The sequence below is a fragment of the Fusarium oxysporum genome, chromosome IV, assembly GCF_013085055.1.
Source record: "Fusarium oxysporum Fo47 chromosome IV, complete sequence".
Lineage (NCBI taxonomy): Eukaryota > Fungi > Ascomycota > Sordariomycetes > Hypocreales > Nectriaceae > Fusarium > Fusarium oxysporum.
Genome location: NC_072843.1, coordinates 421,967 through 445,528, shown reverse-complemented (window position 1 = coordinate 445,528; position 23,562 = coordinate 421,967). Strand labels below are relative to the sequence as shown.

At 47.0% G+C, this 23,562-nt stretch overlaps 8 protein-coding genes across 8 annotated transcripts; 3 read left to right on the top strand and 5 right to left on the bottom strand.

Moving 5' to 3' along the window:
• Positions 1-201: 201 nt before the first annotated feature.
• On the bottom strand, positions 202-3,309 carry FOBCDRAFT_179945 (tryptophan synthase beta subunit-like PLP-dependent enzyme; the record flags this gene model as incomplete). Its single annotated transcript, XM_031180117.3, has 11 exons — positions 3,167-3,309; positions 3,028-3,114; positions 2,616-2,942; positions 2,401-2,565; positions 1,407-2,351; positions 1,351-1,369; positions 1,228-1,264; positions 1,107-1,136; positions 644-960; positions 514-590; positions 202-462 (listed from the first exon to the last, which is right to left on the bottom strand). Exons 1-11 carry the CDS (start codon positions 3,230-3,232, stop codon positions 202-204), a joined length of 2,331 nt encoding a protein of 776 aa, XP_031046004.3. The 5' UTR covers positions 3,233-3,309.
• A 650-nt stretch (positions 3,310-3,959) lies between these two features.
• On the top strand, positions 3,960-4,897 carry FOBCDRAFT_219757 (uncharacterized protein). The gene has a single exon (XM_031180119.3). It carries the CDS (start codon positions 4,045-4,047, stop codon positions 4,786-4,788), a length of 744 nt encoding a protein of 247 aa, XP_031046006.3. The 5' UTR covers positions 3,960-4,044; the 3' UTR covers positions 4,789-4,897.
• Positions 4,898-4,986: 89 nt separating this feature from the next.
• On the bottom strand, positions 4,987-6,595 carry FOBCDRAFT_238591 (uncharacterized protein; the record flags this gene model as incomplete). Its single annotated transcript, XM_031180118.2, has 4 exons — positions 4,987-5,253; positions 5,316-5,948; positions 5,996-6,484; positions 6,539-6,595. 4 exons carry the CDS (start codon positions 6,593-6,595, stop codon positions 4,987-4,989), a joined length of 1,446 nt encoding a protein of 481 aa, XP_031046005.2.
• A 1,180-nt stretch (positions 6,596-7,775) lies between these two features.
• On the top strand, positions 7,776-10,208 carry FOBCDRAFT_179942 (uncharacterized protein; the record flags this gene model as incomplete). Its single annotated transcript, XM_059608564.1, has 3 exons — positions 7,776-8,717; positions 9,154-9,479; positions 9,554-10,208. The coding sequence occupies 3 exons, from the start codon at positions 7,776-7,778 to the stop codon at positions 10,206-10,208; spliced, it is 1,923 nt and encodes a 640-aa protein (XP_059464615.1).
• Positions 10,209-10,277: 69 nt separating this feature from the next.
• Positions 10,278-12,709, bottom strand: FOBCDRAFT_317787 (uncharacterized protein; the record flags this gene model as incomplete). The annotated part of the gene is made up of 5 exons (XM_059612010.1): positions 10,278-10,839; positions 10,889-11,189; positions 11,241-11,364; positions 11,420-11,446; positions 11,546-12,709. 5 exons carry the CDS (start codon positions 12,707-12,709, stop codon positions 10,599-10,601), a joined length of 1,857 nt encoding a protein of 618 aa, XP_059467049.1. The 3' UTR covers positions 10,278-10,598.
• Positions 12,710-12,868: 159 nt separating this feature from the next.
• FOBCDRAFT_219754 (uncharacterized protein) lies at positions 12,869-15,474 on the bottom strand. The gene is made up of 3 exons (XM_059609540.1): positions 15,015-15,474; positions 13,624-14,959; positions 12,869-13,572 (listed from the first exon to the last, which is right to left on the bottom strand). The coding sequence occupies exons 1-3, from the start codon at positions 15,410-15,412 to the stop codon at positions 13,048-13,050; spliced, it is 2,259 nt and encodes a 752-aa protein (XP_059467048.1). The 5' UTR covers positions 15,413-15,474; the 3' UTR covers positions 12,869-13,047.
• Positions 15,475-15,647: 173 nt separating this feature from the next.
• On the bottom strand, positions 15,648-21,188 carry FOBCDRAFT_259172 (uncharacterized protein; the record flags this gene model as incomplete). Its single annotated transcript, XM_059611241.1, has 11 exons — positions 15,648-15,988; positions 16,376-16,517; positions 16,758-17,132; positions 17,187-17,283; positions 17,342-17,516; positions 17,569-17,725; positions 17,867-18,198; positions 18,231-19,704; positions 19,773-20,066; positions 20,436-21,107; positions 21,166-21,188. 11 exons carry the CDS (start codon positions 21,186-21,188, stop codon positions 15,698-15,700), a joined length of 4,032 nt encoding a protein of 1,343 aa, XP_059467047.1. The 3' UTR covers positions 15,648-15,697.
• Positions 21,189-21,859: 671 nt separating this feature from the next.
• Positions 21,860-23,227, top strand: FOBCDRAFT_238586 (uncharacterized protein; the record flags this gene model as incomplete). Its single annotated transcript, XM_059610223.1, has 3 exons — positions 21,860-22,072; positions 22,131-22,506; positions 22,554-23,227. The coding sequence occupies 3 exons, from the start codon at positions 21,860-21,862 to the stop codon at positions 23,225-23,227; spliced, it is 1,263 nt and encodes a 420-aa protein (XP_059464614.1).
• Positions 23,228-23,562: the final 335 nt, after the last annotated feature.

Below are 23,562 nucleotides of genomic sequence, written 5' to 3'. Positions count from 1 at the left end.
CTATCCGAAGTAATTAGAATACTTGGGTAAGTTTAGTACATCTTTAGAAGGCCTTTAGACCAGCCAATGTTTGCACCCTGGTTGAACGGCAGAAGTTTGATTACTCCATCAGGACTCCCGAGAAATAATTATTGAACATCAATTAGATATGTTGTATGCGATTATCTAATATATTTACAGCTCTGGCACATGACTTCAATATTAAAAAGCCATTCCAGCAAGATAGATTGCGCCAATCGTAAGGACCAGTGGAACACCCAGAGGCGAACCCCTTTTACAGGCCCGGTTGGGCTCAGCACTCGTAGTTGCTGCTGCTGTCTCACTGCTAGCTGTTGTGGAATCACTACCAGAAGTTGAAGTCTCTGTGGCTTGAGCTCGACTAGCTTCAGCTTTGCTTGTAGTCTGGGCTGCGCTTTTGCTCGTGGTCTCTGCGAAAGTTGAAGTAATCCTCTCATCGGATGACTTTTCCATATTAGCAGACTACCTCAAGAGCTCAGCTATATTCGAACTAACCGTTGATCCAGTTTCAATGGTCTGACTAGCAGATGCCGTAACAGTCTCACAAACCCTCCTCAAAACAGTCGCATAGACTAACACAAAATCAGCCTTCTATCCAACACAGCCTCCATAGATTGAAACTCACGGTTATAAGCAGATGGGCCACAGATGTCCCAAACACAATCCTCCTCTCTCTCAACCCAATCATCGGACTCATTACACCAGCACTGAGCAACACCTTCTCTAGTACAAGAATTGTAGTTTCCATAAGTCTTGTAACAAGCTTGAAAACATTCTGCGCGCTTTTCCTCAAGGTCAAAAGCTTCGGCTCCTGAGGCTGTTGGGGCGAGGGTCACGGTTGCTAGATAGCCGCTTTCGGTGTTGGCTGCAGCTGATATGCTGACCAGACCCGAGAGCAAAGGCAGAGTGAACAAATGAGGTCTCATTTTTGTCAAATAAGATCTAGTGATCTGTAAGTTGTGTGATTTGACAAATAACTGAAGTTTGATCGAGGACCCAGGGCCTTTATCAAATTGTTAAGGCATATTGGCTGAAAGCAGGGGTCGTCTTGGCAGCTGAACGTCTCACGGGCTTGGCAGTTCACTTACACCAGCCAAACCTCAAGATTTACCCACGTGCTATTCAGGCATGTAAATAGCGCCAACCAAATGATTTGACAAGGCAAAACGAGGCATATTTCCAAATAGAGCTGGAAACGGACATTGATACCTTCCCGAGACCGGATCAGCAACATTCACTTCATCATCTCATATTCAGGTCATCTTCAAACTCAGAAAATATGTCTAATTCGTCTTTTGATCATTTTAACCCTCTAAATATGCATTCGAAAACCAGAACTAACACCTTTCATCTCGCATTCATCGCTGTCCGCTAAGCTCCTTCTCAACTTGCTCCTTGACAAGCTCCCTCACAGCCTTCCAATCATTCGAAACATCAGAAACACGCTTAGGCAACTTCTCAAGACCGACAAACTCCTCGGGAAGAACCTTCTCCTGGAAGTTAAAGTCCTTCTCATCCTTGAGGGCAAGCTCAACGGCACCAGCGAACTTGGCGGGGTGAGCTGTGCACAGAGAAATGTGAGGAAGGTTGGCCTCGGCGCGTTGGGCAGATCGGAGAGAGGCGGTGACGCCGATGGAGGAGTGAGGATCGAGAATGTAGCCGTCTTGCTCGTAGATGTTCTTGATGGTCTCGAGGGTCTCGGGATCGCTGACACGTTCGCTCTCAAAGGTCTTGCGGGCGCTGTTGAGAACATCGACATAGACGGGGCCGAAACCGCCCTTGACCTTGAGATCCTTGAGCCAAGTGGCGACTTCTTGACCAGCTTGCTTTCGGTTAAACTCAACATCCATACCAACAGTAGCAGCAAACTCGTAAGCCAAGAACCAAAGCAGACGCTCAAAGTTACTCGAAACCAGAATGTCCATAGCAGGGCTAAGAGTCTCCTTGACGCCCTCCTCATGGGCCTTAACACCATCGATCTCCAGACCACCCTGGGCCTCGGGGCCCTTGGCAGGCTGCTTCTCGTACTTTCCAGTCTTCCAGAATCGGTCAAGGATATCGTTCTCGTTAGTCGCGATAACAAGCTTGTCGACGGGAAGACCCATGCGAGTGGCAAAGTAGCCAGCGAGGATGTCGCCAAAGTTTCCGGTGGGGACGACGAAGCGGACCTTGTCGCCGACCTTGAAGGTGGAGGACTTCTTGGCGAGGGAGAAGTAGGAGTAGAAGTAGTAGACGATCTGGGCGAGAATGCGGGAGAAGTTGATGGAGTTGACGGCGCCGAGCTTGAGGGAGGCGTTGGTCTCGGGGTCGCCAAACAAGGCCTTGACGATGTCCTGCCAATTCGTTAGCGCGACGCGAAGGGCGTGCGAAAGGCGTACTCACTTGGCAATCATCAAAGGTACCAGTGACGGCAAGGTTGTGCACGTTGGCATCAGTGCACGTCGTCATCTGAAGCTCCTGGATAGGGCTGACACGGCCCTTGGGATGCAGAATAGTAACAGACACATCCTTCTTACCCCTCAAACCATGAATAGCAGCGGATCCAGTCTAATTCACAAGTTAGCATATTACCGCAATCAGGCCACAACATGACTCACATCACCACTCGTCGCACCAACAACAGTCAAATGATGTCGGTCCTTGCCCTCCTTGCCCTCGTTCTTTCGCGCAAGAAGGTACTCGAAAAGGTTACCGAGGAACTGCAGCGCACAGTCCTTGAAAGAGTAACTAGGGCCGTGGAAGAGTTCGAGGAGGTGCAGGTTGTCCTTCAATTGGACGAGGGGTGTGACTTCTTGAGCGCGGAACGTAGAGTAGCTTCGGTTGATGATGCCTTGTAGGTCTTCGGCGGGGATTTCGCTGCGGGAGATGTAGAGGCTGAAGATCTGGAAGGCCAATTCCTGGTACGAGAGGTCTTTCCAGCTTTGCTAGTATCGCATTAATCGCTTGTCTCATAAATCCATCGCTTTCGATCGCAGCTGGGGAGTATATGGGAAATCGGCTCGTACGCACCCATTCTGTCGCTGCGGGAATCTCATGGGGGAGGAAAAGACCGCCATCGGCAGCCAATCCCTTCAGGACAACGGTCTCGAAGGAGAGCTTTCAGAGGTCAGCGGAGTGTCAATTGCGAATATTGACAGATAGGTCGTACACCATAGTCACCGCCTCTTGTTGAGAGGTATACTTGCGATTGCGTATGTGTCGAATCGTTCGCCATTGTTGTTTTGCTTGTTGATGCTTGGAAAATTCTTGGTGCCCCTCGTTGGGAAATGGGATGGAATGAGTCGCGAACGGCAGCCACCCCGCCGGAATTTTAATCGACCGGCCGGTATCGGAACCGGATGCACTACCCGGGACCTGAAGCAATGAAATAGAGTCATAATGTCTAAAAGACCTGAGATGATTGGTTCATTGTTTTCTTATACTACTTTGCATATTCAGTTTAATAGAGATATAGAGGTGCTATAAGATGTTTGTTAGAACCACTGGATTCACGGTTGTGATGTACTAAAATATCTCTCGTTATCTTATATCTCAACTGAATAAGCACTCGGCAGTGTTGACACTTGTCTCGACAGTGTAAAATTGACAAAACAAATTGAAGAGTCGAATAGATTTGGATGATATCATCGTTTATCTTAACACTTTTAAACCCTTATAGTGGCTTTCGTCCCAAGGAGAAACTGCAAAGCCAACTCGTTTCCATCTCTCCAAGTGAAATGGCCTCGTCTTGTCAACTCGGTGTTTTCTCATCTTGGCACCCAATTATCCATGAAGTCGATCCGCCAGCGTACCTTAATAGCAAGGCGCAGCTGGTCGTATTTCTTCTGCAGGGGATGGAAGAACGGCACAGCAAAGAGATTACGAGCTCCGCTAACCAATCACAGCTCTTCTTTCTTGAACTAACCCATTCGCTTCTACCGCAATCTCCTACAGCATGGGTCGTTTAAAGGTCATACATAGGACAACAATTCAGCCGCCAGCAGAAGGATTTGGCGAACGCTAAAGATCACACGTTACAGCTGGCTCATGGAGTCACCGGTTAATACTGTCAAGACCCCTGTGAGATTTTCGTTTAAAGCACGGCCATCCTCCACATCAAAATCTTACACGTCAAATCTCTCGATAAACTTGTCACTCGTTTACAAGATCCACTCGTTACAAATCTTTAAGATGGTTAAATCAACTCTTTTGGCTGCCATCCCACTGCTCATGCTCGCCGAGCAAGTCCTTGGATTCGGCTGTTCAACTCACAGCTTCACAACATGCGAAGATAAAATAGTGCATTGGTTCGATCCCGACGATGGAATGATCTGCGATCCTCTCGACTGCGGCGGCGGTCGAGCACCTCCCAAGACTGGCGTGCCTGGATGTGCCGGATATACCGGCACTGAGACCATCGGAACCTCGTATCTCTCGTGCTGGAAACCTTCGACTACGCTTGTTGCTGCAGCTGCCGAGACGACATCGGAGACAACTGTGACGGAAACTCCTGAGCCTAGTACTGTGGTTGAGGTTGAAACGAGGACTACGACGAAGCATGTCGCATCTGAATCGGCTGAACCGACTGAATCGATTGGAATCACGGCGGCGACTGGATCAACTACTGTGGCTCCTGTACTGCCATCGGATACTAAATCAACTGAGGAGGCTGTTTCTACTTCTACGCCCGCTGCTGCGTCTACTACTGCTGCGTCTAATGCGGCTCGAGTCATGGAGGGTTCTTTGATTGCCGTTGCTGGTGTTGCGCTTGGAGCAATTGTGCTCCTCTAGTCTGGTCCTAGAAATTAACGATTGACGGGAACATATTGATATAGGGCAATGACTCAAATAATGATGCCAAGTTTGTAATGATGTCAACTCCTTGGCATGAATAATATTTAATTTTCTCACCCTAAACAAAGCTCAGATCTTGCTTTTCGCTATCTCTCATACCCATTGTCAATTTTCCAAGCTTGACGATTAAGAGCCTCAGCTTGACGGGAAGAAGTAGCTGCCAATGGACCCAAACACTGCCCTATAATGGACCATCAACAGCTCGAGATTTCCATCGATATCAGACTTTTCGACTTTGTCCCGACTGTTCGATCCAGATAGTCGCTCCAACTGTATCCCATTTAATTCCTTGAGCAATTTAGCCTGATCAACCCACTTTATGCGAGCATAATCGTGCTGATATTCCGCGAGTAACGTCCAAATCTCATTTTGCTGGGCTTCCAAAGCACTCGTAGTCGCCCACTACAAAAGCGATCAGTAACCTCCAATATGCAGAAGATCGTACTAGCCGGAAGTCGACTCACTGCAGCTACTAGGCATGGTGGGATGTAGCTGGCCCCAAGAGGTCTGTATTGGGATGCTGTTTTAGCAAGTGTGATAAGTTCGTTCACCAAAGTTGATGCTTCCAGGAGTAAGACGCTGTCATCTGGATACGTTGCTCGAAGTATGCTGTTCAGAGCTAGTACTGCCGTGAGAAAGATCGCCTCCGTGACTTGAAGCTTGTGGTTTAGGTTTGGTCGATTATGTAAGTCTTCGGGAGGAGGTTCCTGCTCATTTAGACTCTCGAGGTGGCACTGTATTCTTGAATAATCGCCTCGCAACTCTTGATATGTGATTTTGATTTCGTCCACATAACGCAGAGGTTCATGCAAAAATCTCGGTATCCTGATTAACCTTTGTAGTTGAAAAGTTCGAATTTGAAAACCCTGATCTTTGTTGTATGTGTTTTGGTGCGACTGTGAGGTTATGAAAATGACATAATGTTCCAAGCCGATGGATGGGTCGATCAGAGCCTCAAGAAATAGAGCTACCAACGAGGTATCAAGCGACTTGAGTTCAAAAATGTCACTACAGCCTGTTTCGCTTGCTGTATCCATGAACCGCGCAAGCATCTGCACATGACCTTTCCAGTCCTCATCTGCTCGCCGCACCCAGCTCTTTTAAGCTTATCAGTGCATGCTCTGTACATGAGGATGGTTATTACCTGGCATATAGTCATAATGTGAAAGGATGCAAGGTCCTCGGGACCGAGCCGTGCGCCCGTCCCATTCAGGAAACCTTTTAATACTTTCAAACCGCTGCCATACTTGGCTAGAACCTGAGATGGGATCTCATGTGAATAATGATAAGGTAAGGTACTCATCATCAGATCAACTGAAACATTGAGAGTATGGCTGTGGCCTAGCCTTCTAGGAATATGCTCTAGAAAGTCGCCATAACAGTGAACACCATAGCGAAGGTCTGTTACTTCCAGCGCCGCAACAAACTTGGCTTCGAGAAGAGTTAAGGAATTTTGAGGCTTATGTGTAATGGATAACTGAGAGGGTTTCTCGCGTTTTCGTGCTTTTTGAAAGCTGGGTTTAAATGGCTTGGTGAATGATACTGGTTTGAAGACATATTTCTGCTCGCCTGAACCGACACAGGGAACCCCGAGCCGAGCACATCTTGAGCAAGCTGGCTTGGCTTGGTCACACTAGCTAATGTGAATAAATCCCTAACGAGCTTCCTAGCAAGGTTTTGAACTCACCTTTTTCTTCTGCTTCAAACAGGTATTACAGCCTCGACTTTTCGGAACGCCAGGCATGATAACGACGAAAGAAATTGATGTTTCAAGCCAACTGGAGTATTTTCGCCATAATGTAAGTGAATTTTATTTCTTTTATAATATTACATGCTTGGCTCATGAGGCGATATGATCCCCACCACAAATAAGACAGCGCTGGGTAAGACCATGTTGGGAATAGTGGCGCGTCCTGGCGCAGATCGCGTGGTGCGTCACAACAGCGATTTGGGTAATTCCCGCCGACCAGGACCCTGGATTTTGAATAGTCTGGTAGCCAAGAACTTTAATCCCGGAGAGTGGTATTCAATATTGCATAATAGGCCGATCTGGGATCTGTCATCTGATGGTGGAGAAGGTAAATATGAGATAATGAGACGGATTTCGGGTTTATGAACGGAATTCAGATGACGATATCACTTTGAAGCATTGTTAACATATTCTTTTAATCCCCAATTCGATCATCGATTATGTGAGATTGCTGATGAGCTCTATACCTTGCGGTTTCAGGGACTGATCGTCATGACGGATCTTCTAGATCTCCAAGGAATATCGCAAGGAAACAAGGATCATTTTCTTTTCAAAACGAGCCCACTCAGAGTGTAATGGATGACCAAGCTTTAATCGCCACCTCTGTGGTTTCAGTAACATGTTGAACAGCTCGATGATGGTGATTGGGAAATTCCACTGCAATGGCATAGCCTGATATATAGGGTGCCCAGTCTTCAGATTGAAGTAATGTGTAGTGACCCATCATCTCTTAAGTATGCTGGATAGTGACTTATGCGATGAAAGAGGCAATAATTATTTAGGCCGCCAAACGCGTGTAGACTCGACGACAAGTCGGCTTCCAGACCGTAACATCCAATTCCAATGGATGCTATACCACAATAAACGAGCCTATCAAAAGGACGGGGCATGGCCCGGAGCAAGCGACTGGACGAATCAGAGAACACCTCTCATAAAGCCGCTCTTGTGGCTCCCAAGACATAAAGTGCATCATCCTTCAACCACCATGACATCATGTTTCGAACATGAAAAAGCATATAAAACTTTGCAATCAAGGAACTGAGAGACAGCCTTGTGAGTCAATTACGCGCTTGTATGATCTCGCCCTTCAAAACCAGGGCTTTGTTCTTCTGATATCACTAGTTAAAATCATGACAGTGTTGATTTTCTACCAAGCTACATCAACTTACCAAAGATGATACCCCATAGAACGCCAAGTATTTCCGATACATCGACATCATCAGCTCAAGATACCTCTCAAGCAGGTGGTCCTCGACGTTTACTACCAGCTGCTCGTCCCCAGCCGGCTGAAAGTTCTAATCACTACCAAACAGCTCCCTTGACAAGAAAACGAGCTCCAATAGCCTTGGCATGTGAAGCATGTCGACAGAAGAAAATAAAGGTCAGTATAGTTCCTACTTTGCGTATTATGGCGGCAGCTCATCGGCCTTTGCAGTGTAACGGAGCTCGACCGGTATGCTCTCAATGCCGGGCACGGAAAATCGAGTGTGTTTACAGAGCAACGCCAGACACAGACTATCGTGAGAAATACGAGGCACTTCTAGAATCACATCCTGCAGCCGTCGTATATCGAGCTATTCAAAAACGGCCACGATCTGAAGCACTTGAAATCGTCAGGCGGATTCAAGCTGGTGTCGATGCTGAAACTTTGATGCGCCAACTATCAAGCGCCGATTTACTCCTTCAAGTACAACTGGAGCCAGAAACAAGATCACGATATCAGTTTATCTACTCACCGCTCATGCCTACATATCTTCAGACTGACGATAATCCCTTCATGAGATCTCTTATACATGAGTGGAGCACAAGAGATGATATTGTTAGTATTGCATCTCCGGTTTTTACAGAAACAGATTTGGGGTATCGGGCGCAGTACTTGAGACCTCACCATGCGGCAACAATTGTCGACTCAAGGCTGGACGAGATAGTACCTTCGACATGGACTACTGTGGACGTTAGCGATGATACAATGAAGCAGCTTATACGCGCTTATTTCCTTCAAGAGTATGACTGGTTCACGTTCTTCCATAAGGACTACTTCTTAGACGATATGATCAATGGATCTAATACATTTTGCTCATCACTTCTCGTCAACGCTATTTTGGCAGTTGGATGTGTAAGTCCCCCTCATCTACTGTAAAACTCATGCTAATAAGCTGTCAGCAATGTCGAAACTCTGTATCCGAGCCCGCAGAGTATTGGAATCCCAATAGCCTTGGCTATAAATTCCTTGAAGAAGCAAGAAGGCTCTGGATAGTGGAGGTGACGCATAACAGAAGTCTGACAACGTTACAGGCAGCCCTTGTCGTGAACACTATCGTCAATATGTTTGATATGGATCCTTTATCCTCAGCATTCCTCGTTCGGTCAATAGAAATAGCCCATGAGTTGGGGTTATTTGAACCGACGACGTACATAATGAACAAGAAGTTGAGAAACTCATATGATCTTACGGCCTGGTCTTTGTTTCACTGGCAATGGTAAGATTCCCCTCATGCATCTATTCTACAGCTAACAGAATAAGTACGCTGAGTTACCAATTCATGATCCAGCCGTTATTAAAAGCACCACCCAAGACACCCCTTCCCGACCCTGACCGCGATCCAGAGTGGTTTGGTGAGATCTGGCTCAAGTATCCTTCGAGTTCAACACTGGTGCCATTGCGGCTTGGCTTGCTGTTCAAAGCAAAGATGCGATTTAGTGTCGTTCTTAACGAGGCAATGTTAGAAGTTGAAAAAGATTCAACTGATTCTTACTTGTTTCGAAATGGGGCCACAAGGATCATTAAGATAGCGGAAAGAATGGATACATGGTATAAAGCTATGCCAGAACCACTGTCACCAACGCAGATTGTTTCACCTTCACAACTCAAGATACAGTACGTTGACCATATCTCACTCAAGCCTTACATTTTGATAGTAAAACGAGCTGATAATTCTTAATATCTGTTAGTCTTCATCATTGCTATGTTATCATACAACTATACGAAATTCTTGCCCCAGGAGGACAAAGACAAGCCCCGAACCTCCCCATCGAAGAAGAAGAACTTCGAAAGTCCCTCTCAAAATACCGAGGCTACTTCGAGACCATTCTACGAATCCACTATCTTCGCCATAGCTTCGAATACGGAAACATGATGCTAACACGCTTCCTGTCAATGCTAGCATTTCTATCCCTAAACAAGATCGAATCCTTGGCAACATCCACCAAGCCAGAGCATACCACCACGGGATCTGGATTAGATGTCGGAGACACAGATCCTAAAGAAGCAAGAGCCACGCTTTTAATAGCCCAGAAAGGCCTTAGTGATCAAGGGAGAGGTTATTACTTACCAAAGACACTGTTGCGGGATATTCTTACGAATATGACGGCGAGTGATGCTACGATTCTTCAGAGCTTTATAACGATTCCGTCTGAAGGACCGGAGAAGACGCAGGAGAGGAAGATGTATATGGAGAGTCACTGCCCACCGGATATTCTGCGTATAGCGAATGATCCGAGTAAGCAGCCGGACGGGAATTGGATACGAAAGTTTGCGATGTTGACACTTGGGGAGAAGTCTGGGCGTTCGATTTTGGGGATGATATCTGGAGGCAGGGAAAGCTAAGCTCAGAGTCATTGACTGAGGAAAAGGTATAGATACTATAGGAGAAAGGCTCTAGTGAATATCACTACTGCCTTAATCCTAATCTCTTGACCAAGTCGCCATCATGAATATCATTAACCTTAAGGAAGTGACACTGCTGTGTAGGTCTGAAGAAGACACATATTTAGCGAACCTTTGAGTAACTAGCTACTGTAGAATATCACGAAGCAACGGATCCGCAGTAGGAATATGGCCCAGATACTCTACGAGTAGCTCCAACTCATCTCTACTTCCACCAATTTCAAGAATACCCTTCCTATACCTATCCCAGGCGGATACACTCCTAGGATCCTCAAGAAACGTCGATTCAAAGAACTCTTCAGCAAACACATGAGCACTAATAATAGCCAATTAGTCATTTTTTATAGTTAGGTTGAGGTCAACTCGCCTGAGATATGAGTAGTAGCCTGCATCGTAGCCAGAGACTAGATGACCTAGATCAGCATGTGGATATCCTTGGTCCTCTGGTTGAGGTGCGCGAACAAGCCACAGCTTCTCAAGGAGGTCGTTGAATATTTTGGTGGAGTCCATGTTGCGTAGCTCAGTGTGGGTTCTGGGATGATGAACTTTCATATCAAAGTGGGCGTAAACCCTAGAAAAGCAATATTAGCTCAGAAGCCTTTTGAGCGAGAAATACTCACAATTGACGAAGATAACACAACGAGCGCGTCACTTGACGGCCCTTTATCAACCTCTCAATGGTATCATCGGGTATACGCTCCGGGGGGAGATCCTCTCCTGGGTGCTCTCGAAGCCATTTCTCCTTCAAGTGCAGATCTTTGCTTGTATAATGAAGACCCAAGCGTTTGAGCTCGGGCTTCATCCAGCACCACTTCTCGAGCATTACACTGAATGCTTCTGCAAAGTCTGGTGGTGACCTATGGCCGTGAAAGGCCACGTAGTTCGTCCTGGCCAGCAAGTCATGGATGCCATGTCCTAACTCTGATCTAGTGAGCTCCTGTGTATTTAGTTGGTTTGTACGGGGCTTCTTACCGTGGAATAGAGAGATAATCTGACTGTGCTTTAGGAATGTGCAAGCTGAAGGTGCAGGTGGCGGAAAGGAGCACATGAGAAGGGTTGCGGGATATACTCGACTGCCATCGTTTTTCAGGTAGCCCTGATGGAATATTGAGTTAGAAGTCGGTACTTATCTGACTCATCTGAATGCTTACACATTGGAGGTTGACGTTCTGGTTACCCTAATACTTGTTATCTCTTGAAAGAAGATCCATATAGAGGTAGCCAATGAATCGACCTTTCGATGCTTCGCGACCATCCCAAACAGCATAAGCTCGTACATCGTCATGCCACGCTGAACCGTCAAGTTGTTCCTGAGATATAGGACAGAAACGCAGTTGCAAGAATCCAGAGAACATCTCCAACATCACAGAGATAACATGTTGGATTGGGAAATATTCGGCAACCTGCTCGGGATCGACATGGAGGTGCTGTTCAGCTAGACGGGCGTAATACCAATAGTCCCAAGGAAATATCGCGTTGACATCATATTCAGTGATTTTGGCACTCTCCCTGGACTCCTTTCTCTTCAGATCCATTAGGAGCTTCATATCGTGCTGCCCACGAGCTAGTAGTCTATCGTGTAAGTCGGCCAACAAACTTTCAACCTGAGCCGGGGTCTTCATCAGCCTCTTCTCTAGTCGATAAGTCGCATGACTCTCGTAGCCCACAAGACGAGCGTTCAAATCTCTCTCCACAACAATCTTCTCGAAGAGTTTGGCGTTTTGACTGAGGTTATTGACATTGCCAACGTACATTCTCTTCCGTGTGGCACTTTTGGAGGCATTTAGGTATAAAACCAAAGAATCAGCTGCTGAAAAGCGAACAAATCGCATGTCATGCTTTTCTGGGTCTTTTCCGAAGCGATCTAGATCATGCTTCTTTACACCGGCTAGTTCGTCAAGAGAGAACCAAAGACCTCCAGCATCTTCTCTGATTCTCTGGTTATACTTTCGCCGCATCCCGTCGATATAATTTCTTCTCTCTAGGTATTCATGAATTTGAACAGGCTGCAAAGTACCATGTCCAAACTGCTTGAACTCTAGAAACAACTTATCGAGGTACTTTCGAGCTTCGAAATGAAGAGAAATCTCCTGACAGGCTTCTTTGACAGCTTTGAGTAACGGCCAGAAATCTGGTCTTGCAGTAAAGGCGGCTTGATCTTCGTTGACAAGAGCACATGCTTCTTCCGACGCCTGACGAGATGCTGGGTCGGGAGATGAATAACGGAGCATGGCAATGATTGCAATATCACCCTGAGTTTCGTTGTCAATATCAATTAGGGGCTGAATTAAGTTGTCGAAGTTGGCTTTTTGTACATCCACACTTTCAATAATGTTTTCTCGTACGGTCTGATATTGACCGACGATTCGTTTCATGATTGGGAGAATCTGATCAGCAGGTATGAGCCTAGGCAGAGGTTGAGGTAACGAGCTGTAGTCCATTTTGTCGATGCAGACAGTGATAAAATGTAAGTATGAGCTTGCCTAGGAAGACTACGTATAATTATCATGAATCAAAAGGTGACAGACAAGCCTTGGCGTGAGGGGCTAATCTTGTGACAGCAAACCAACCAATGAACGTTTTTAAAAACATCCGCGTCTTATGATATGATTATTTATATAGGCAAGCCTTTATCCGTTTTCTAGTTTGAAATAGTATGAGTTAGAACTGTAATATCATATCTAGATATCACAGCAATAAGAGCATTATTGCTCGGCGATTTCAGCCATATATGTTATTTACTAAGCATAGAAACTAGGATTCATATGTTCGATGTCGATCAAGGAGGCCTCGGTGGTCTCTTGACCTGAAATCCTTTCTCATGTGCTTTTGGCCTGGGCTTCGTAAACGCGTTTGTAAGCCCAGCCATCAGTTTATTCTTCAATTGACTCCTATCCGTTTCATCATGCCTCATTCCTGACGAAAGCCCTGGATTTGTGTCCACGTCTGGAATTGACGTTGACGAGACGAACACCCTTTCCTCATCAATTCCATAGAACCTGTCAGACTCGCGAAATGAGTAGTCGATGCCTGGCTGAAATGCTACCTCTGATAGGGCCAGATCTATGCTAAAGTGCCCTGTGCTAGGACTGCTGTTGTCAGTTGCTGGTGATCTTGGATTTGTTAAAACAGCGGCTGGTCGAGGTGCGTAATAAGCAGGGCTTGTTGCCCCAGACCTCGGTGGTCTGTAAAATATCGATGGATCTGGTTGGAAATCTCTTGTCGAGGGTTCTCTGCTTGGGGCCTGACGATACTCAAGGAGATCTGCGGTTGAATGTGTGTCTAAAGAGTCCATATGGATAGACTGCAGAAAGAAATTAGCAAGGGGATAAAATGATTCTTGCAAAAGGCTCACAGGAACTAGATTAGAATCTCCACCAGTAGTGTGGCTTGAGGAATCCCGGTCCATAGCCTCGGCTGCAAATACAGTCTCGTGTAACTTCCATGCATGCTTGATGAAGAATCCAGCAAGTATGACAAGTCCATGCAAAATCAATACCACATATCCGATCCATTGTCTCGTGGCTTCGGTAATGGGCATAGCAAATATGCTAGTGAGGAATAAAAGAATCAATCGCATGGCTGATACGTATATTGTTGTTGATGTTTTTACCAGCATGCTTCGTTTTGAATTTAAGTGCGAAATAATGATGAAGGCTTCGCAAGCAATCAACATGAAGAGCTGGGCAAGAGGAAAGTCTTGAAGGCCGCCAACACCAATGGCCTGCAAAAGCGGCACTGTATGTGGAATATGACGAGAAAGTATTCGCCATAGTGTATGAAAATTCACATTAGGGTTATTTGTTTCCAATTGGCTGGCTCGCGGTGGTTTCAGTTGGTCACCTGCTTGGTCATCCAGCACTTGGACGAGAAAGTGACCGGCTGCGAGAATTATGAGTAGCATTACGACAGCTAAGCCAATGCGATAGTTTGGTAGGTAGCCAACAAGGATAAGATCGTATGAGATGTAGGAGAGTAAAGGCACACTGAAGAAGCAAAGTGCAACGCCAATAGTTGTCCAGGCAGCCTTCTGCAGAATCGAAAGAAAAGGGAGAGAATGCACCGAACTCGAACGGGAGAAGATCCAGAATGAGATTAATAAGAGAAAGAATATCGGTGAAGTCAAAATGATCAGGTTGATCAGGGAGTTCGCCAAGGTATTGAGCATATTGGGGTATCGAAGCATCTGCGTCATGAAACCAAGTCCATAAGAAGCATTGCTAGCGTACATACCACCTGTCGGCCCCTCATACATGTATCCGTTGCTGAATGGACCTGACCAGTATAGTAAAGAAGCCCAGGAGAGTTTGCTCACTGCAGGGACAAAGAAGCCGGGATATTCAATGCTCATCGATGCCGCTATGAAGGCGAACTGCAGGTAGCGAAGGTAGCTCGTCACGTCCAGAACAACTGACCACAACGAGCTAGCATTGAGGCCGCGGGCATAGGTGGGACTGCTCTGGTTCACTCGCCATGATGAGAGAGTGACGACAATCAGAATGGCAAGTGGCACGAATGTCAAAGTTGCTGAGATCCCGTCACCCAGGTCTGGTGTGATTTTCGCTTTCCCGCAATCCAATTCTTGGCCATCTTCTTTTCTGAAGCTGAATTTTGATTCGAGAGTTTGAAACTGATGAGTACTTTGAAAACTGTAAAGCAAATGATAGGAGCTCAGACGCGTCTGTCCAATCCTATTTGTTCAATTAGCACTCTGACAAGCTCTTGAGAGACACATATTATACTTACGGCGTCAAAGTATCTGTAATAGGTAAAGGACAATTATTCGAGAAATTCTCCAACTTCCCAACTGAGCGGCCAAGAACTTGAAAGTCAATCGAGTTTCTCAGTGAAGAAACATCAATATTTTCACAACTCATCAGCGATGCATTATGGACTGCGAGGATGTTCACTTCTAAGGTCGCTGAGTTTCTCTCTGAATCCATGTTCCATGATCCTCGAAAGCTGTCGATCCAAAATGGAGTGATCTCAATTGGACCTATGCCTTGATATCCGCGACTGCATGGATACTTTCGAATCCAAGGCTTACTTTGCCAGATTTGCTCAGCTGAGGCCGGTAGTGTCTGGCTTAGTAAAGCAAGTAAAATACATCGTTTTAAGATGTTTCGAGAACCTTTCGAAGGCATAGGAACGGGTCATCGCTTTTCTTACAAAACGATATCTCAGTTTGAAAATCAACAAGCTGAAGAAAAAGTTGGTTTACTTTATTTGGTAAGCAGGCGTCGCGTCAAAGTTTTGGGGCCCCATAAAAGGGGCTACTCTCAGCCAATCGTGGGGCGCGATTCAAGAAAAACTTGTTCTATTTTTAAGATCTTCAATGGCAATGAGCCGGATATAGTTAAACCTACTAAGCTACTAGCAAGCTAAAGCTGCAGATGGGAAACAAAACTCAGAGGTGAAGAGGAATTTGATTAAAAAAGGGTTGCAATTGTAGCAAGAAGAGAGAGCATTTCAATGGCCTGTTTACAAGCCCAACTGATACCAGGTACGATGCTAGGTTGTGTGTCCTTGGAACCGCCGCCAATAGAGCCGTTGGGGCCTTGATTAGAACCAAAGCTGGAACCAGAGCTTGAACCACCGTTAGAGCTGGTCTGAGAGCCGCCACTGGAACCACACTTGGAACCACTGTTGGAGCCGCCGTTGGGACTGGGCTTAGAGCCACCGTGAGCAGTCAAGTTCCAGTTGCCGTTGTGGCCGCCATACTGAGATAAAGTTCATGGACTCGTGGCCTTTCGGTTTTCATTTAGAAGTACGAAGGAGGTATAACTTCATGATAGTACAGAACCAAGGGCCTTATTGTTTACTTTCCCAAGTTCTAAGAAAAGAATGAGTTGCTAAAATACAAGATATCGCCAAACGGCGAGGTGAAGAATATTAATCACATATGAAGACAATCAAGCAGCCCAACATCCTAGATTCCAGCTCCCAAATCATCTCATTGATTACACGACCGGCCCAAAAGGATCTTCAAAGACATAGGGCCTTCAGCATGGGTAGTAAGAGAGCTGCTCAAAGACCTTCTACTTCTGACTCGAGGACAATGAATCGAAGGATTTCCATCCCCCTCTCGCTCTTTCAGGCGAACAAACTGGAATCTGGATAAAACCGGGCAATCTGATATTGACCTCATCTGAGTTATCGTCAAGAAGAAAGTCATAGTTGCTCGTTTTTGTCAGGTCAAGAAACCCACCACCGTTTTTCTCCTTGTTGGCTTTCCAGCCCTCGACGGCCCTGTGATGTAAGTTAGCATAATACCATCTATCCGGACTCAGGTTTACTTACCCAGCAACGAGATCCTAAGCTGTGATCCCTCCCCAGTCATAAGTATCCTGATTCTTAGGATCCAGGTTCTCTATTCCCTGCGGCGCGGTAAAGTAGTTGGGTTTGCAGTCTGTAGGATTACCACCTGTGCCACCGGGTATTTGAGGATCACAGTTCCGCTCACGACCATTCGGTGCAAGGAGATAATACCTCCGGCCTTGGTAGCAGTACCCCATCTCCTCACCAGTGCTCGGGGCGATGTACTCGTAGTCGAGAGGCCCAACAGCATTGCAATCGTAACCGGAATCCATGACGAAGGCGGGAGCATATCCGGCGCCAACTTTCCAAGCCTCGGGGATGAGGACTGCGAAAAAGACTTTGCGCAGTTGTTTTCGAAGATCTGACATGTCAAAGGTTACTTCGTCATTGTTGAATTTGCCATCGGCAATCAAGTCTCCGATGTAATCGACGGATTCATCGCCTCCGCGGAATGCTTTTTCAGTAAAAGCTTCGATGGACTCGGTCCAGAGATCTGAGATTTCGCTGAGCTTGCCAGCGACTTTGCTCTTGGGCGTTTCCCTCTTGCTATCCATGATTTTTAGAGCAGGTGGCACGACTGAAAGGGTGAATTAGACGAACCTGTTCTGGATATCCTTCGCTAGAGTGGCTCCCCAAGAAGCCGTGTTCGCAATAAGGTCCTTGATGTCAGCCGTGGGACTGTCTTTCGTCTTCATAACTTGATAGGAAAGTCAGTTCAAGCCATCAACAATAAAGGTTCCTTTTCAGTAACTTACTCTTGTTGAAGAGCGGAGCGGCAAACATCCCCACGGCGATTCCGAGAAAATCTGCAATCAAATTGAACTCGTTTGATTCATCCACATCTGGAGCAAACGTTTCTACCAGCTGTTCTAGCTTTGACTGCATGCCATTTTCAACCTTGTCGACAGTCTGCCAAAGGCCTTTGAACGTCTTAAGAGAGGAATTAGCCCACCGACAGTGTATGGCAGGGAGGCCGACTTACAGTATGTATGCTAGTGAAAGAGTTGAGGATAAAGTAGCCGGCAGGTCCTGAGTCCCGGGTATCCTCGCATTTGTCTTCCTGCTCGCACCCATTGACACCTACAGAAAACGATGCACAGTCAAACTTCTCGTAACCATCAGCAAGGTCTGACACATGCCTAGAGAACTTATTCGCGTTCTCCTTTCCGGTGATGTTGATATTCTGAGACGATCGCTTGTCCACCCAAGAAGACGCCATGTCTCTCCAGGCGCACGGCGCGCGTACACCATTCCAACGATCCTAAGGATTCATGTCAGACTCTATGACGGCTTTGTCCAGACAAATAAACCCGTCTTTCGTCTTCCACTTGCATTTGCCGTCCTTGTCGATGATCTCGATCAAGTTGCTATCTTCAAGCTTGCCAAACTTCTGAAGATAAACAGCCCAGTCGGTGACGCCTCCAAAGTTAAGACCTTGATACTTGGAAATTCGCCTCTTCTTGGTCGAGTCAGACATGTAGGCAACCCACTCAGTGTCGTTGTACACTAGAATATCGGAGTCACTCTCGTCAATCCACCAGGTTACCTGCTTGTTAGCTATGTTCTCAATCTCCGCATTCGAGATGTATCCGGACTCGCCAGTGCAAACGCCCTTGCGAGCTAAAACGTGCACATGGGACCTACACATCCCTTTTTCGCCATCTTGAAGGACCTTCCGTAGCTTGTAACTCCAACAATAACCTTGGTCGACGGCACGCCAGCCTTGGTTATCATGGCGAGAGCACCCATGGTTTCTGTGAGGTTGACATGGGAACGCAAGCAGTTTCCTTTTGGACAGCCGGGAGAAGCCCACTTATTGTCGTAGTCCCATTGACCGTGCAGATCGTAGGTCATGTAGATGATGTAGTCAACTACCTTGGCGATGTTGTTGGTGGGATAGGGCTTCAAATACCAAAAGGAAGCAGGAGCTGCGATGAAGAGTGATAAACCACCGGGCTGGCCCTTGAGAAGGGTCAACAGGCCAAGGTAATTCTTCCCATCCTCCTCGTCGGCTTTGGGGATGTCTGGAATGTCTGGGATGTCTGGAGCTCCAGGATACTCCCAGTCAATATCAACGCCATCAAGATCATGCTTCTTGATGAAGGCAGCAATATTCTTTGCGACCTGAAGTCGATTTTCCATCTTGACTGCGTTGCGAAGGATGTGATACTTGGTAGGATGAGTAGAGTCCACCCAACCCCCAAAGGCAAGAATGTGTTTGGGTCCTTTAAGCTTCTTGAACTTGTTGAACTGGTAGGAGACGTGGCTGACATCGACTTCGAAACTATCAGTAAGTCGAGCAAATGAGAAATGAACGTGGGTAAGTTCAGATCTCTTTTCAAGCTCCGAAACATCCATCCAGAGGCAGGGCCGGTCTTGGTTCCAGGCCTCGAAGTAGCCGACACTCATGAAAGACGAGGGGGGAGACTTGTTGTTCACGACGTCGGTGCCGCAGTTGGAAATGCATCCGTTGGTCCCTGGTTTTGCAGTACCTGGAGCCCCAAGCGTGGTGTTCTTGCAGAAGTCTGCTGTGACACCGCACTGTCCCCAGATGTTGCAGCATGCATTCAGAGGACACGGGTTGAGATCCGCAAGATCTTTTCCATTTTCAGATTTCTTCGTGCCAGGCGTTTGAGGTCCACACTCTGCATTTGCAATGGGGTTAGGCATTGGGGGATCGCCTTTGCTCAAACAAATCACTGCCTTGTCGAACAAGAGTTTGCACCCAGACCAGCCCCAGGTATTCTTGTTGAAACTCTCAATGTCTTCGACCTTGAGAGAGTTTGCAGCAGCAATCTTGTTGCAAAAGTCCCCTGATTCGACAGTATATGTTGCACAGCTGCCGTCAGGCTTCGGTTTGGGCCGAAAGTCAGGCAAGTCTCCAGACGAGCAACAGACGTGCTGGCCATCGATCAGAGTAGAGCACAAATTCTTCGTCTGGCTGTTGTACTTTGTGAAGTCGGCTGCTTTGATTCCACAACGCTCAGCTAGGTCGCCACAGCCATCTCCCGACTTGACCTGAATGGTTCTGCACTCTGCGCGCTTGGCGAGCTTCGGTGCCGTGGAGTTGGAGGGCCGAGAAACAGCGTTATCTTCCTTAATGGTCTCGATGAGGAAGCTGTCAAAGTTTGAGCTGTGTTGGAATCCGTCGATACACGTAGCATTGCTCCACCCGTTCACAGCTACTTGAGCGTTGATGAGCGAGGCAGGCCAGGTTTGGTGTCGATCATGACACCAGAGGTGTAGTCAGAATTGCGACCATCGCCACAAAGCTGAACTCCAAGGCTTCTTGGCATGCCAGACTCTCGAAGACGCTTCACCAACGCCTCGATAACGACGTTGGCAACGCTACTTGGCACAACCTTGTCTCCAATGTAAAGGCCCACAGATGTATCACCATACTGAGAGAATATAGACTGTCTGTCTTTGGAGAGGGTCTTCACAACTCGCTCAAATGACCATATGGCAAGGATGCGAAGACTGAGGTTCGGGACAAAGCTCCTTGATCCGATGGCTGTGTGGTGGAACAAATCCTCCATTTCTTCAATCATTCAAAGAAAACATGGTGTTGTTGAACGATTCGGCCGCCGTATGAGAGGTAGAAATGTGGCACAGGTTTGCCAAGCAGTACGATCACGTCTCTTGAAGGAATAAGAATTAGAACTTAATTACATAGCGAAGAAAGCAACAACAACAGTCCCCATTACCACTACAGTCAGAGCGGCAGGTAACATCAGATTTGCCACATCCTCGGCGTCCTTGGAACTAGGATACAGACGCCGACAAGAGTCTGGACCAAGTAAATTCTTCTCATCAGGCCACGACTGATTATCTGAGCATTCTGCGTACCTGAGCATCTCAGCACGAACCACGGTTGCCAGTTCGTGACCAGTGTCAATACTACACGGATCACCTTCTCCTTCCTGATCCGTGACCACCACGCAACTTTCAGACCTCCTATCCCCAGTCACCCCTTTTGGCGTTGTTCTGTTGTCCAAGAACCGAGTGTGCTGGATCTCGAGGGGGCAGGGCCCTTTGGGCTTGTAATTGGGGAGTAAGCCCGAAGATGATGTCGAGAAGTTGATGGACCCATACTTCCAATATCGCTCAGGTCCAGGAGAGCACTCTTGGAGAACTGACAAACTCCATCCAAGCTCCCACTCTGTATAAGAAGTGTTACCCATGATGCCTGTAGCATTGATCACAAAGTATGGTTCCGTCGCTGGATCAAGCGACCCTGAGCTGTAAAGCCAATCTGGAGCTGATCCATAGACGATAGGCACATCCTCTTTCTTGATGGGAGTCGTCCAGTTGCCCTCCAAACGCCACTGCAGCTTGAAGCCATAAGGCCACGCCTTGGTCGCTCCAGTAAGGGCAAACACGATAGGAAAAGGGTAGACAGGGCGGTAAGTCTCATTTGGCTGAGGAAATATGAGACTGACGCCAAGGTCAATGGGAAATGGTGGCGAAGGCTTCTCCTTCGCCTGCATGCCAAGGACTGAAAAGGTTCCCAAGAACACTCTAGTTGTAATGTTAGTATGATTTGATGGTCATAGGGACCGGAACGCAGCGGACAGACCCGAGGAGAAGAGAAACGTTCATGCTTGCGATCCTTTGTTGGTCCAGTACTTGGTTGTATGGGGAAAACGGGTTTGGAAAAGGGATTGTATGGCATATTTATCTACATTCGTGCCCTGGTACCTGCATTGACTCGGCAAGGCGGCCCGTACCATGTCACCTGGAGGTTGTTGATCAGAGACGGCATTGGTCAATGAGAGTGATTGCGGCGTAGGAACATGCAAGCCCCGGCATTTGATTATGTTCGGCTAAAATTATATGGAACGTACGAGTAGTATTGCAGTTTGAACCGACATGCAGAAATATGCATATATTTAACCTTTTTGACTCGCTGTGAAGTGGTATGATTGGTTGGGAGTGGTGTCCTGATTCATGTAAGTCTAGACAACTTCTCTTCATACCAGGTTATTCTGACCAACTTTGGGGGCTGAGTTAGCCGAGATAAGCTGTTGCGCTAATTAAAAAGAATACTCAGATGGTTACATGTTATTTATCCGGGACCGTGGTACAGTTCTAATATAGTTTGAATGGAGACAAATCCAGAGCGCGGACGAACTATTTGTCTACAATGAGGGACTATCTGAATTCCCAAGACGTTGTAAAGTGTATATAGGATGAAGAAAATCCATACTTTGAGACATGCTCCTGGCTAACCCAAGCAATCATTACAACATTTCCTCTCATTTCTGTTCGCTATGAAACTCCTCCATCTTGGGGCTCTCTCCCTTCTTTTCCAAGCCAGCCATGGCTCCTCATCTCATCATCACCGGCGCGATGATAAGTTGTCTATGCCTATAGCCCCGGGAACCATACAGAACTGTGCTTCATGGTACGACAACGATGGTTCACTTCCATGCGAGCTGATCCCTTACGCATGGAACCTGTCTTTGGAAGACCTGATCAGATGGGTTTGTACTTTTCTATGACCGTTATCCCATAACGATCAAAGCTAATGGATGACGTTAGAACCCTTCCATCACTGCAGAATGCGGGAACTTCAAAGAAAGTTTCTCGTATTGCATTCAAGAGAAAGAAGCACCCGTCCCTATCAGCAGCACCACGACCAAGTTCACCACGGCTCCTCCGTCCTCTACCACGCTCGTTCCTTCGAAGACAACCCCAACAAAACCATCTTCAACTGCCGTCAGTGGTAATGGTGTCGAGACACCCGATCCAATCCAGCCTGGCATGGTCTCGAACTGCAATAAGTTCTACTTTGTCGAGCAAGGTGACAACTGCAATGCAGTCTCCTCCAAGCACGGCATAACCCTAGCCCAGTTCACGATTTGGAACCCCAAGCTCGGCACGGGTTGCTCAGGATTGTGGGCTGATGTCTGGGTCTGTGTGTCTGTCATAGGACATACAGCAACTCCTACGCAGTCTACTAAGCCTACCAACGGGCACCGTCGCCTATCCAGGCTGGTATGACCAAGAGTTGCAACAAGTTCCATCTCATCAAATCGACTACCACCTGCAACTCTATACAAGACTACTACAAACTCCCGCTCAAGGACTTTTATTCCTGGAACCCCGCCGTTGGCACCAATTCCCAGTCTTTACTCGTGGACTATTGGGTTTGTGTCAGTGTAGTTGGCTGGACAGCCCCGACTCCTACAACACCTAGCAATGGAATCACCACGCCCACGCCGATACAGGCGGGTATGACCAAGAGCTGTAACAAATTTCATCCAGTCAAATCAACAACGACCTGTGCCTCGATTCAGGATTACTACAAGATCTCATTCGCAGACTTCTATGCATGGAATCCAGCTATAGGCTCTAAATGCACCACTTTGTGGGTTGATTATAACGTCTGCGTGGGCGTAGTTGGACAAAAGCCTACACCTACCCAGCCAAGCAACGGTGTCACGACTCCTTCGCCTATCCAGAGCGGTATAACAAAGAACTGTAAGAAGTTTCATCAGGTGAAATCAACCACTACTTGCGCCTCAATTCAGAATTACTACAAGATCACGATGGCCAATCTTTTCAAGTGGAATCCTGCTATTGGGTCGACTTGTAAGAGCTTGTGGGTGGACTACTGGGTTTGCGTGCAAGCTTAGACCTGCTTTCACTGTCTTGCAATTTTACTTCTGTGTATATATACTTTTTTCCTCTTATGCCTCCTTGATACATATGCTTTAATATCTTTTCCTACATTGATATAGGATGTCACTCACTGTCGCTTCCCGCTGAGACAAGAGGGAAGAGAAATCATGTGCCAATAGGGAGCCTCGATAGTCTTTATCCGATTGCTGGCTGATACTTAGCGTACTCGCTTGCAACCAACACCCAACGTCCATTGGCTCGAGCTTAAAGCCCCGTCAGAGCAAACACGGCTCCCGACTGCACTGCACTGTCAAGCCCCGCATCTCCCATATCCCTCCTCCATCCTCCA